Consider the following 14416-nt stretch of genomic DNA (forward strand, 5'->3'; position numbering starts at 1 on the left):
CTTCACACAGACAGGCAGCGTGGTCCTTCACACAGGCAGGTGGGCGGGCTATGGAGCGGGGGCTGAACTGAGTCCTCCAGCATGTGGAGGCGAGGTTGAAAGGAGAGAGCGAGAGAGCGAGAGAGAAGGAGAGAAGGAGAGAGAGCAACAGAGAGAATACAAGTGAGTGAGAGAGAGTAAATGAGAGAGAGAGTACATGAGAAAGAGAGAGAGAGCAAGAGAGGGCACCAGAGAGAGAGCAAGAGAGAGAGAGGGAGGGAGAGAGAGAGAGAGAGGGAGCGCTGGGTGAATTCTTGCTGTGTTAGCATCCCCTCAGTAACTCCATCAATACTGCATGCAGCTGGGAACCTGGCACGGCTCCCCACTGCACCGCCACCCCCGGTCAGCACTGAGCGCGCTCAGCTCCACCTCCTCAGCTCTGCTGCTGTTGTTGTTGTTGTTTTTTTTCTTTTCTTTTTTTTTTTCCCTCTTCTTCTTGTGTTTCTTCCCCTTTGGAGCCTGAGCACGTTGCAGCTGGGCTGCTCCCGCTGTTTGCCTAACGAGGAGAACGAATCAGAGCCGAGCGGAGTGGCAGAGAGGCACGGAACGGGAATACTCGGCCAGGGAAACGGTCCCGGGAAAGGGGGAGAGACTCCGTGGGGAATCTGGGCTAGTATGCTATCGATCTCCACAGGACTGGGCGCTCACTGGAAGGCTTGACTGGATCTCAGTGCGTCTGACAGGCGTGGGTAAGCTCTCTCTGCTCATCCCTTAAGATGCTGGGGTTGGAAAAGAATTGTGGTGAATTGTAAGCGTACAAGAATCGGGCGGTTGATTTAATGGGTCTGATTTTTCTGTAGTGCAGCGCTGCACTCGCGCAGAAGTGTGTCGAAGTTGGCTTTCACAAGTTTGCATCAGTACCTTTATAGTCATAGAGCTCTGGTATAGAGCGGTATAAAACCAAGATACACACACACAGTCTTTTAGGTAAGCACTAAACTCATTTTTTTTACATTACAAATTATGTTTTTTTTGGAATCTAATGTAACTTAAAAATGGACACCTAATTTCCTAATTAATTTCATGGTACTAAATCGATTGATCAAATTGCTATATTCCAGTTCAAAGACCCGTCGATTTAATGTGAGTTGATGCCTTTCAGGAAAAACGTCACTCAATTTTCCATGACATCAGCTTACTTCTAATTATTCAAATGCAACCATTTTACAGGTAAAAATGTAAGATTCCCCTAAAAAACTAAGATCTATCGGATTCTCCACATCAAAAGATCAAAAGGTGCAAGAGCGCAGTGTAAATTTACTAATTAAAGAACTGTGAAGCGCAATTTCTTATAGATTACTGAAACAAGCGTGACCAAAGAAGTGTTTTCGAATGGTGGCACAGACTACTTTAAAAAGAAATGCTCTTCAGCTTACCCAACATTCCTGGCTAGACCGACAGATATATAACTTAGATATAAACATCTGCACATGCAATGCAGGCCACGTGATATTCCTATATTATCCTATCAAATCTGTCACAGTTTTACAACCAAATTCCAGAGCAGGTGTACGTACTTGACCTCTAGTGACCCACAGAAAGTGTGGACTTTTGTGTCTTTAACTTTTTGAAGACTGGACAACCAGTTTCATGTTTTAACTGTAAATTACACAAGTAAAGGACACTTCACTAATGAAACAAATCTCCTAATGTTTTTTTCATGTAAAGATATTTTTATGTAAGATAATACGCCAAACACACTTAAGAAACAGGTTACGTAACACACTCATGTGCCCTGAAACGCTAACAAATTAGCTCACATTTTCTCACTCAATTGTGTTCTTACGTACCTCTATATCTAGCTATTGTTAGATGTAGTTACATCAATCTATATCCATAGTTGCCAGCATAGAAAAGTAAATTATGAAAAGAATCAATTTAATTAAACAGTTTTAAGTCAAGTCATGTGACTCACCTTTTGGTGTAAAACCGTAAACAAGCTAAAAAACACGTAAAAAGTGGTAAACATTGTTCATAATGACGAGCTTCTTACTTTTTGAATCTGATTAGCAGTAATCCAATGTTTATAAAGCATTTGCTCTGCGTGTTTGGAAAGCTTTGCAAAATGAAGGAGTCACTGTAAAACCACATGCAGTCAAATCAAATATGAAATAACTGATTATATATCATTGGCTTTCCTCAACATCAATTTTTTTCATGGATTATATTGTCATACATTTTATTCAGGAAGTCATACCATACAGAAACCATCGAATGAAATCAATTCCGGTAATCAGTGAGGTATGAAATTGAACACATAGAAAGATGAAATGTAAGAGAAAGTATACAACTCCAATTCGGAAACTCAACGGGGCAATGGGACATCTTTGTTCCAGTTCCCACCCGGCAGACCTGTTATCGATATTTCTACATGACAGTTGTCACAGGTGGCATGAGGCCCAGTCTCGGCCATGGGACAGAAGAGATAAGTGCAGGGTGACAGTGATCGACCCATCGGAGCTAATCCCCAGCGCAAACTCTCACGTGAAAGTGAGATCTTGTATAAACACCGTTGCGACATCCGTTGAATGAGCTGTCTTTAAACGTTTGTTTCGCAAGCAGCGGTGTGATGCACAGTCAGGAGCCTCACCCAGGTTAATCAGTGTACCTGACCCCTGCACACTCAGGAGCCACACCCAGGTTAATCAGTGTACCTGACCCCTGCACACTCAGGAGCCTCACCCAGGTTAATCAGTGTACCTGACCCCCAAAGAATCAGGGTGAGCCATCGTGATTACGGCTCCTTATCGGTTAGGGGGCTGAGAGGTTAACCAATGGTTAACTTCCCCACAGAATGGCCGTTGGACAACACGATAGGTTAAAAGCATCGCTTGTGTGCGCACACATTCCTGTGATAAGATCGGCCTGTTCTGAAGTGGGCCGACACTTTGAACATGATCCAGTTGGCACCGTCCACGGATGAGTTTAAAGTGATGGATACGGGACGTGTTGTGTTATGTAACATCGGCAGCCGTACGAATCCCTGTGAGTCATCCCTACTTCACTGGAGGTCCCGTTACTTTTAAAAGAGGCTCCCAGCCTACAGTAGGTATTACGATGCTCGAAGATAACGATTAAAAATGCTGCAGATGCTCTCAGGCAACTGCAGGTCTATCGGAGGTGATGAACGACCCGGAACAGCCGGGTTATCGTACGAGGACCCAGGGACCTCGTTTTGAGTGCTCTGATTCCTGGAAGAATTCCCCGGTACGGAGCCAGGGGTGTCGGGTTCCTGGGAATGACGGACATTACTCAACTCCTTGACATGGCAAGAACCTGGGTGGGCCGTACATGGTCAAATGTGATTCATGCGATTCTCTAATCAGCCAATCGTGTGACAGCAGTGCAATACATGGAATCGTGCAGATACGGGGCAGGTGCTTCGGTTAATGTTCACATCCACCATCAGAATAGGGAAAAATGTGAGCTCAGTGATTTTGACTGTGGCATGATTGTTGGTGCCAGACGGGTTGGTTTGAGTGTTTCTGTAACTGCTCCACGTGCTACAGTCTCTAGAGAATGGTACGGAAAAACAAAAAACCTCCAGTGAGCAGAAGTTCTGCGGACAGAAATGTGTTGTTAATGAGAGATGTCAGAGAAGGCCATAACGCAAATTATAAGAACATCTCTGAACACACAATGCGTTACATCTGTAAGTCGATAGGCTACAGTAGCAGACTCAAGACTTAAAGTTAAAAAGAAAAGTCTAATAAATACCTAATAAAGTGCTCACTGAGTGTATGGTCCAACTCTGGTCCAGAACAGGATCATATGTACTCTGTAAGAGTTTAATTAACACTGGACATTTTCCTGCCTGATACCTGCAGTTTTTTCTGGAGGTTTTCTGCTTTTAAGAACAAACTCAACCATTGTAGGGATTCACATAAAGCATGCTGTTTAAGGAAAAATAACATCTGGCTCCAAATGTTGGTTTATATTCATATAAACATTAAACTATTAACTGCACAAGACTGTTCATATGCACTTGATTTCATAGTACTGCAACAGTTGCTCTTTATGAATTTGGCAGGCAGAGGGGTCTAACTGAAATAACAATTGAATTATTTATATTTTTATTCAATAGCTTTTTCTTAGGATTCAAATGCTGCTGAATGCTTTTAAATTAAAACTGAGATTTTTGTCAATATGTATGGAAATTCCTTTTGCGGGATCAGCGAATCTGACATGAAGAATCAAAGTAATGAGTAAAACAAACAAACAAAAAACACTCAGCATGATTACAACCATGGGCTGTCAAAACATCAATATCATTCCGTTATCGTTGCTGTGGTCTAATGAGATTCAATGTCATTAACGATGTGGGTAAATTATGCGTTTTGTCACCTTCATACGGTGAGGGTGGTTTTAATAAGTTGCGAGCATGCTTAAATCATGCTTGAGTCGTTGTTCACAATGCACCATTATGTTCATAACACGCATATCCAGGAACAGAAGGTCACTGGGATCACAAGTGAACATGGGCGGTAACAGCAGAAGCTAAATTCCTCACTTATTCCGGTAAAAGGTTTACTTCTGGGGACGTTAGTGAAAGTGACAGACTGTTTGGGAAAGATTATTAGCCCTTGCTCAGGGACAGACCCAACAGTAGGAATCAGAATCTGCGTCACATGCAGCCACAGGCCAAATCTACTTAACCTACTTTGGTGGTAGAAAATACCGCAGCTAGCTGGAGCTTCAGGAAGGATGCTTTTGTGATTCCATATGGTGTTCATTAAAGTTTCATCCATACCATACGATTAACAAATGCTATCAGCCAAGACAAATAGCTCTCAGTAGCGGTTTTGGGCCCTGTCAGAGACGTTGCTCACCGAGGGAACATTGTCAGGCCGTTGTGAAAATAGCTCTCAGGAAAAATTCTGATGGAAAGCTGCTTTACTGGGGCTATTTTTGCATGAAACACCTCAATATGAAAATACCAAGAGAAAGGATGGATTCACAGTTGCTATGGAGATTTTCATACAGTGCCTGGTGCATAAAAAAAAAAGAAAATGAAAAAAAAAAACCCAAACAAAAGGGGCATCTTACCCTGCCTTCAATAGAAAAGATTTCCGCGAACCAGCTTTAGTTTATTTTTGAAATTTTTTCTTTTATTTTCTCAGTAGACATGTTCCATTCAAAGCTGTCTTTTAATTATAATTTTTATGAGAAGCAGTTACATCAATACTGAGTGACATTTTTTCAATATCATGAAGGGTTATTCATGTATAACACTGATTGTTAGGCTGGTCACTGAGAGCCTTTGGTTGTAGTTTTTATCTTTGGATTTCCACTTGTTCCTGGGCATCATATTCATACACACAGCAGCAATGCAGATCCAAAACACCCAGACCTTTCTATGTCCTAAAGCTGAGATCTAAAGTTCAGACTCAGTCAGACAGCTCATTCCATTTCAGGCATACTACAAAGAACAACAAAACGAGAGAGAGAAACTCATTCCGTCTATGGGATGAACTTATTAAACCTTCCTTAAAAGAGATTTTTCTCACGGGGGCACCAGGAACGCAGTTGACCATGCCTTCATTGAGCTGTAGAACGCATTTCACTCCAAGGGCATTGGGCCGTGCTCTGAATGTCAATTACCTCTCTTTTTGTTTCCTTTACAAGCGGCCGGTTTTGCGAACGAGTTGTCGCGCTGCGTGAGTTACGCACCTGAAGCGCTGCAGCGCTGCGGCATTGTGCCGGGCGCTCTTGCCGCTGAAATCTCAAAATCATCCTTTCATATCAGCGCTGGAATTACAGAGCGAAGGCACGTTGGGTGAAATACCGCGGGGGGGCTAGAGAGAAACGATGTAGCTCGGCAACACAACGAGGCTGTTATTGAGGCCCGGAGACTGCGGTCTTCATAGCGACGGGGGAAGTCAATAGGTGCCTTAATGACGTTAACTGTTTACGCGGCTAGTGTAAGAAGCACTAATTAATTGTGTTACTTGGAAAATGTGTCTGGGTTCGTTGCTCATACGGTTAACATTCCAACTTCAGCTGAACTCATGAATGGTTGCAGTTTGTTTTTTTACAGAATTGTATTTCCAGACACACACACACAGGACAGCACCGCTATGTTCGAATGGCGCTCCAATCCCCTCTCACTTTAGAGCAAACTTCTCCTGGCTAACCCCTGTGAATTCTTGCGTGAAACAAAGTTGCACTTAGAAACTCGCTGGCTGTAAAATAGTGGGAAAGAAATTTAAAGAAAGCTATGAATGCTGCAAGAAGACGATGCTGCCAAAACTCAAAAGGACCAGGAGACGCCTTTGACAAATAGAGAAAGCATCTTAAGCACCAATACTAAGAACTTTAAGGAAAGATCCACGATAGGGCTCTCTCTCTCTCTCTCTCTCTCTCTCTCTCTCTCTCTCTCTCTCTCTCTCTCTCTCTCTCTCTCTCTCTCTCTCTCTCTCTCTCTCTCTCTCTCTCTCTCTCTCTCTCTCTCTCTCTCTCTCCCTTTGACAGATGTAAATTGGATTAGACAAAAAAAAAGAGTGATTCTAATCACTGATCAGCCACGGGGTGGAGATTTAGTATCTCCGTTGAGAGCCACTTACTGCTCTATTCATTAATTAATCAGTATTTTTAATTAATGAAAGATGCAGTTTTGTATTGCACTACGGTTTCTGTTAAATAAAGTTAATTATGGTAACACAGATATTTATTATACTTATTTCTTAGACTTATTGATCTTCTGCTGCTGTAGCCTATCCACTTAGAGTTCTGACGCGTTGTGTGTTCAGAGATGTTCTTCTGCGTACCACTGTTGTGATGTGCGGTTATTTGCGTTGCTGTCACCTGCCTGTCAGCTTCGACTCTTCTCCACTGATCTCTCTCGTTGCAGGCAAAAACTCTCACGGTGTTTTTGCCTGCAGAACTGCTGCTCACTGGATGTTTTTCACACAATTCTCTGCACACTCTAGAGACTAGTGTGCATGAAAATCCCAGGCGATCAATCACTCCGTTCAATTGTCTGTAAATTGCTTTAGAACAACGTGAAACGAAAAGCAACATTTTATTGCACATAGTTTGTATTTGAAAGTGAGGATTTGCCTCCAATGTCCTGGTTGAGTGTAAAAACTGTACTTGATAACAAGTGATTAGTTGTGATTAGAGATTAATTATTCCTCTTAAAACAGGCATATATGAAAACAGATCTGTGTCATGGGGGTCCAAGCAATCGCATCATTACTCCTGGCCCTGGCCGCAATCATACGATTTATTTCACAAATTCACACTTCCCTGTGGCCTTGCAGATACATCTTCTGTCAGAAACTAAACCAAAATATTATTGCAGATGAAAAAAACGGAATAAATGAGCTTTTGGGTACCTGCACATCGTCCTGGGAAATTCTGTTTGCTGCTGCAACTGAAGCAGCCATTTTGAGGTTTGCCAGGGAATGCACCATGTACTGCAAAGTGCAAATCGTTCTTTTTTCTCCTGGTAGTTACAACAGCCATGAAAGCGCAGGTGATAAATAAGTACTGCAGCTGGGTGCTGTAGCCAAGCAGGCCTTTTACATTTCTATACTGGTGAGAGAATCATCAGCAGCCCTGGAAAAATGCTATTGGTAAGATGTGTGAAATACGGGTGATTTTAAATTCAATTTATGAGTGTTGGTGACAAATAGTGAACAATTGGATAAACTGTACTGTACTGTAAATATACATTGAATATTAAATTGTTTTAAAAAAGGCAAATTTTTTGGATGAAATACATCATTTTAATAAACAAATGAAATTGTATTAAATTCTGGAAGTCATAATAAGAGATTGGAATGCAGCCAGTGAGCATTACTGTACTTTACTGTACTACTGCACTCCTGTAAAATGTGTTTTACTCTGCTGAAATGCACTCCATGTGGTTAAGGAGATGCAGTTAATTCTAATGGAGGTTTTTCTACATTGGGAGTCTTGAAAATGCTCATGTTTTATTGACTTTTGAGGTCATTGTGTCTGTTACTGAAAATCTGTAGATTATATCCTTTTTACAGAAATCCAGCTGATATTATCCCTAAACGGTGTTAGTAAAATTGAACCAAGGGGGTGTTAAGATGGTGTTTAATAATAATCACCTCAAGTCAGCCATTAAACGGCTGATTTACACTGTCAATAAACTCTTGTGTATTCAAGCAACCACTTCCTGAGATGTATTTCTTCAAGGATCAACCCGGAGTGCCTTTTAAATTTACACAGAAAATCTGCCCAATATGTCGAAAAAATCTATAGGTTTTCAACTGAATGGTTTCATTATTTTGTAATTGCCCTAAAATGGGAACATTAGACTGTAAATGATGCAATGCACGGAGAAGGATCAGAGTGCAATAAAGAAGCCAGAATTCCCAAGAATATATGACCCTATCATCACATCCTGCATTTGCTTCAGACCGAATGTGTTGGGGTGCTTGCTTTAACTGGACACACACAGTGGGCATCAGGTGGACAGGTATACGCTCTAGTTAGGTACTGTACACTAACTAAAGCTAATGAAAATGTTATTAAGGAAGAATGGTGCATTTTCTATTTTGTTATTGTGTATGAATTGTGTATGAGAAGGCAGGATGTGTGTTTGGCGCTGGCTCATATCTGAAACCAGTTAGGGAATGCCGAATATGTATTTGTTGCTTGCTGATATCTGAACCCAGTTTGGCAATGTAGGGTGTGTCCGGTGCTTGCTGATATCTGAACTCGGTTTGAAGATGAAGGATGGGAGTTTGCAGCATCTAAGTTGATCTGAGGCTGCAGAGTAAAACGTTTCATTGTTAATTTAGCGCGAACAGAGTGAATCCACTTGAGGTTGCACAGACTGTCTGAGCTGATTTTAACTTTTCGCTGTGAATGAGTCAGACAGGTGAGGCCAGAGACGACTGGTATCCAGAGGTCCACACTCTCCTGTCTCCTAAAGGCTCCTCTGTGTCTCCATAGAGTTTTCACTGGAAATTCTTACAGAATACCTATGGTCGCGATTGGACTCATATGTACCGTGTAAGAGTTGAATTAACACATTGGACATTTTACTGTGTAGAGAATTCAATAAAGAACTAAAAGCCAAATAAAGGCCAAATTACCCTTTTTCTAAAACGATTGCAGGGTTTTTTTTTTCCAGTAAAAAAAAAAACCCGAATTTGCTGATGTCCAAACCCAGTTCACACTGTCTCTCCTAAGCAATAAAAACCCAGTTTGCTGAGGTCCAAACCCAGTTCACACTGTCTCTTCCAAGCAATAAAACCCCAGTTTGCTGAGGTCCAAGCCCAGGTTGCTGACATGCACTCTCGCTCTGGTTCCAGGTAAATGTGGAGCAGCTGATGTCGGCGATGGCCGGCCTGGACTCGCAGACCCGGACACCACCCCGCCAGCCCTACCGTCGCCTGAGTAACCCACAGCCCACCAGGAGAGTCTGACCCACCCCCACCTCCTCCTCCTCCTCCTCCTCCTCCTCCTCCCCCCACCTCCCCGCATCTCCTGGGCTTCCTACAGCAGCCTCCTGGCGCTACCCCGGGCCCATCATGGGAGGATGCCTCTCCAAGCCCAAACCAGGTGACCAGCCGCCCCTCAAATCCCGTAATAATTGGCACTTGTTCGGCGGCCATATATGGGTCACACGCCGGCCCTCCGGCCGCCTTTGTAGAGTGGCAGGTCGCCGGGGGAAGAATTTTAATGCCCTCTGTTGCGCCGCGTCAAGAGGATTATTAAGTAAAAATGCGAGTTGGGTCTGAAGCATTGTACAATGTATCACTGTTGCGTTCCGCCTCGGGCGTAGGGAAAGCGCTGGGGGCGGAGGGGGGGTGTGTGTGGGGGAGGGTGGTAGTCGGGGGCCGCTGCATGTGGAAACATGACTTCATCCGTTGCATATGCTGCTTCTGAGTGGGCGACGCGGCGATTGGGAACGCTGTAAATCTCAAAATCAAAACGGGGCCATTTCTTACATAACGTCACAACCTGGAGCTTCCCCCGATCGGTGAAACGGCAGAACAGAACACTGAGCAGTAGGCTATGGGTAAAAAGGCCAATGCGGAAAAAATATGTAGAAAATGCAAAAGTAATTGACCCTGAATGAGATTATCTGCACAATGCAGGTGATAAAAGGTGATAACTGCTGGAGGCATCTGTAAACAGCGGTCATGCTTGATAAGCACCGCCCAGATAACACATATATGTGCAATTACATGCAATAGCGGTGAAGGTTTCAGGTTTCAGGACACACTCACGTAGAACTAATACCGTTACAACAGGTGAGATATAATTTTACCATACGATTATACTGACTGCCCATTAATAACATATGGAAAGCTCAGAGAATTATGGACTACGGGCACAGGGGGAAATCGTTCTTCTTCTGTGTGTTTGAGTCAGCAGGAGGTGGAGGACTCTGTGCATAATTTAGAGAATACTTCACAAATGTCCCCCCTCCTCCCGCCAACGAACGAGAGGAGGACAGACCCAGACCCGGGCCTAATAACGTCATCGCGGGACAGGGGTGCGATAAAACCAGGGGAGAAAGACTCTGTCAACGCTCACGTCTCACAAACGACAAGGAGGCTGGAAACGTGGCGTGGTGAAATATGATCAGATTATTATGCCCGTCTGTGACACCGTACAAATGGAGAACATTACTCACAGGATTATAGGCATGTGTGAAATGACAAAATAACAACTGAATGGATGAGCGATTGAGTGCGATTTACAGGGATAACTGCCTATAATAACGCATGTTGGATAACTGCACACTGTCTTATTAATCAGAATGTGTCTTGCTCCATTTCAAACCTTGTGGCTTTATTTATGACTATAGTGTATGTACTTAATTTGGTAAGTTTCACAGTGGCCTCAAATCCATGCAGTTATGCAGTGTTGAATGTTCTCAATGACTTGTTGATGAGTTCATTTCGTGCGCATATCTTTAAAATGCAAAAAAGCTGAGTCACTGGCATAAGGTGATGCTCTCGCCAAAATAATTAATATTTTGTAGGCTACAGTATATGTTTTCCATCAGCATGATTAATTTAGCAGTATAAATAATGAAGCAGCCCTCAAACTTAAGGTCAGTGATGTTGACTGAAACAGAGATCAACAGTTCCCACTTTACAGTTCATTAATGTTGAGAACTGTTTGAAGAGGGAACCAACCTTTCCAAATCAAAACCAACTCTTACTCCTAAGAGCTAAGAACTACAGCAAGCTCTCAAAAGCTAGCAAATAAAGTAATCAGGGCAAATATATACACAAGTGACCACTTTATTAGGTATTTATTTGACTTATTGGTCTTCTGCTGCTGTAGCCCACTAACTTCAAGGTTGAAGGTTTTGTGTGCTCAGAGATGCTCTTCCGCATACCGCTGTTGTAATTTGTGGTTATTTACATGACTGTTACCTTCCTGTCGGCTGTGGCCAGTCTGGCCCTTCTTCTCTGACCTCTCTTATTAACAACGCATTTCTGCCCACAGAACTGTTGCTCACTGGATGTTTTTTGGGTTTTCACATTCACTATAAACTGAAGAGCATGTGAAAATCACAGGAGATCAGCAGTTTCTGAGATATTCAAACCACCCTGTCTGGCTCCGACAATCATTCCATAGTCAAAGTTGTTTAGATCACGTTTCTTCAACTGAACCTCTTGACCATGTCTGCATGCTTTTATACATTGAGTTGCTGCCACATGATTGCCCGGTTAGATATTTGCATTAACAAGCTGGTGCACTGGTCTACCTAATGAAGTCGTTGCAGAGTGTATGAGATTTGATAGGGGGAGTAACATGTTGAATTAAACAACACTGCTCTGAGTATGTGATACCTGCGTGTTATCTACAGGTATCACAGACTGTATATGACAGTACTATAATGTAAAGTATATCTACAGTGCTATAAGGTAAAGTATATCTACAGTGCTATAAGGTAAAGTATATCTACAGTACTATAAGGTAAAGAAGTTGCTTTAGTTCATTGGTAAGCAGTAAAAATAACCAACTGGATCACTTTGGATGTTTACATGTTAGTATGATGGCAGGCATTGTATGTTACGCAAAAATATGTTGTTTGTACTATACCTGATACTCTGATAAAAATGTAGTTTATTTTCCTAGAATTTCAGGATATTGTGCAAAAGCATGTGTGCAACGTCTCATTAGACATTAGTTCTGTGGCATTTCATTCTGATGGCATTAACTTATTGATTTGACAGTAAAGGCCATCAGCGTACTGCAGGTCAAATAGCAAATAACATGTCACTGCGCTGAATGTCAAAGCAACCCGGTGATGGGGATGGGGACTGCCCCTGTGCCTGTGATTGCAGTCCCTCTTATGATTTTCCACTGATTTTAATTAAGAATCGCCCAGCAGGAGAGAATTCCAGGCAGCTTAAAGTTTAAGAACCAGATGGTCAGCACATTTTTCCAGCCGAACAGATAAAGCTGGCCCTGTGTTGGCCGCAGTGTAAAAGCGTTTCGCGATAGCCTTCTCTAACGGAGGGCTATCGCCGAAATGAAGACGTCTCAAACAAAACAGTCTACTTTAAATGTCACTCACTTGTGCTGGTGTGAAGGAGGTTTAGTGTGCGTGAGCAGACCACCATTTTGGAATGGCATTCAGTCTGCAGAGATACAGAGGTTACTACAGGGCGACTTGATTAATGATGTCATTTACAACCAGTACTCTGAAGATTAATCACCTCAATTATAACGTTGTCATAAAACTCTCGATTATTTGAATATTGATTTGCAGTTGATCATGCACTTAAAGAGGTAATATTTCACCATGTTATTATCCAATGGTATTCACTGGATATCATAATTTGGTACTTGATATAATAATTATATATTATATTTAACTGTATATGTAGTGATTGTAAATATGCAGTTTAAGTTTAGAAGTATAATAAGCTCAAATAAAAATATATAACCCAAATAAATACATTTCTCAACCAGTAACAAAATCCGCTGTTAATAATAATAATAATAATAATAATAATAATAATAATAAGGGTTCCTGGGTTCGAATCCCGGTCGGCCGGGCCTCTCTGTGTGGAGTTTGCATGTTCTCCCCGTGTCTGTGTGGGTTTCCTCCGGGTACTCCGGTTTCCTCCCACAGTCCAAAGACATGCAGGTCAGGCTGATTGGAGAGTCTAAATTGCCCATAGGTATGAGTGTGTGAGTGAATGGTGTGTGTGCCCTGCAATGGACTGGCGACCTGTCCAGGGTGTATTCCTGCCTTTCCCCCAATGTATGCTGGGATAGGCTCCAGCCCCCCTGCAACCCTGTTCAGGATAAACGGGATAAAAAATGGATTGATGGATAATAATACAAGTAATAATAATAATACAAGAACAAGAAGAAAAGAAGAAGAATCACATCATCTGTGTGATTATTACCATTATCCCTTGTCCATATTATTGGGTAATTTATATGAATTTGTCACCTTGTACTCTACAATTTAACTTTATCATCTGAAAATTCGGTTGCCAATTTTTTATTTCCTTGCTAAGTCGATATATGCAGAATATGAATAGCATGAATTTCGTTGTGTGTCTGTCCGCCCCCGCAGTGGAGGTTAAAGTGGAGCTCACGCTGCTGGACAAGGAGAGGGAGACGGACACGATGTCTCCCAACGGCAAGGTCAGCCCGTTCTCCGAGTGCCGGCCCAACGGCGCGCTGGGACACTGCTCGGACGAGGACTCCTCCGCCGCGCTCCGGCCGTTCCACAAACCGCGAGACTACGTGGAGGCATCGGTGTGCCACGTCAAGGACCTGGAGAACGGACAGTAAGACCCTCACCGCGACGTCACACCACTGCGCTACGTATGAAAACGTGCCTATGAAGGCACTTCACTGGGGTGGTACCCTATCGGTACATGAAATTATACCCCGAGTAAGCAATACGTAGACCTGTCCGTTTCTCCTGTAAAAGGTACTTATTTGTGTCGAAATAGAGAAGTATTGCACTTTCGGGGTACATTCGGGAAATTAGTTCCATAAGGAACAAAAATGTACCTCTACTGTTCCTTTACCTCTGAGAGTATAGAAGGAATATTAATGAATATTAATGAATTCATCAATAAGTATTGCAACTGTATTTCAGCCGTTTGACTTTCACTGGAGCTCTTTCAGTCACAAGACTGAAAAAATCGTTAGTTCTCAATAAATATTTAGTTATTGATAACTAACATTTGGTGTTATGTAATTTATACAATGACGCCTCTTCGGCGCACCTGAAAACAATCTTCATGGGTGCAGAACATATTACAGAGTTAACACTGGAAATATTGTAAAGCTCAACATTAAAGTGCTTTAATAGCCTCTGAGCAAATGTCCAAAACAGACAAAATGGAAAACTATATTTTTTTACACTTTTTCAAACAGATATTTTATATTATCACCTCAG

At 42.4% G+C, this 14416-nt stretch overlaps 1 protein-coding gene across 1 annotated transcript in view; it reads left to right on the forward strand.

The window, feature by feature from the left end:
• The first annotated feature begins 465 nt into the window (after positions 1-465).
• The window catches only part of LOC133140718 (apoptosis-inducing factor 3), a 33262-nt gene continuing 19311 nt past the window's right edge, over positions 466-14416 (forward strand). The window contains exons 1-3 of the mRNA XM_061260866.1: positions 466-728; positions 9333-9582; positions 13580-13796. Coding sequence (XP_061116850.1) covers positions 9552-9582; positions 13580-13796 — 248 coding nt within the window. The 5' untranslated portion in view covers positions 466-728; positions 9333-9551. The remainder of the gene's footprint in view (positions 729-9332; positions 9583-13579; positions 13797-14416) is intronic.

Source organism: Conger conger, chromosome 11, assembly GCF_963514075.1.
Source record: "Conger conger chromosome 11, fConCon1.1, whole genome shotgun sequence".
In the NCBI taxonomy this organism is placed as follows: Eukaryota; Metazoa; Chordata; class Actinopteri; order Anguilliformes; family Congridae; genus Conger; species Conger conger.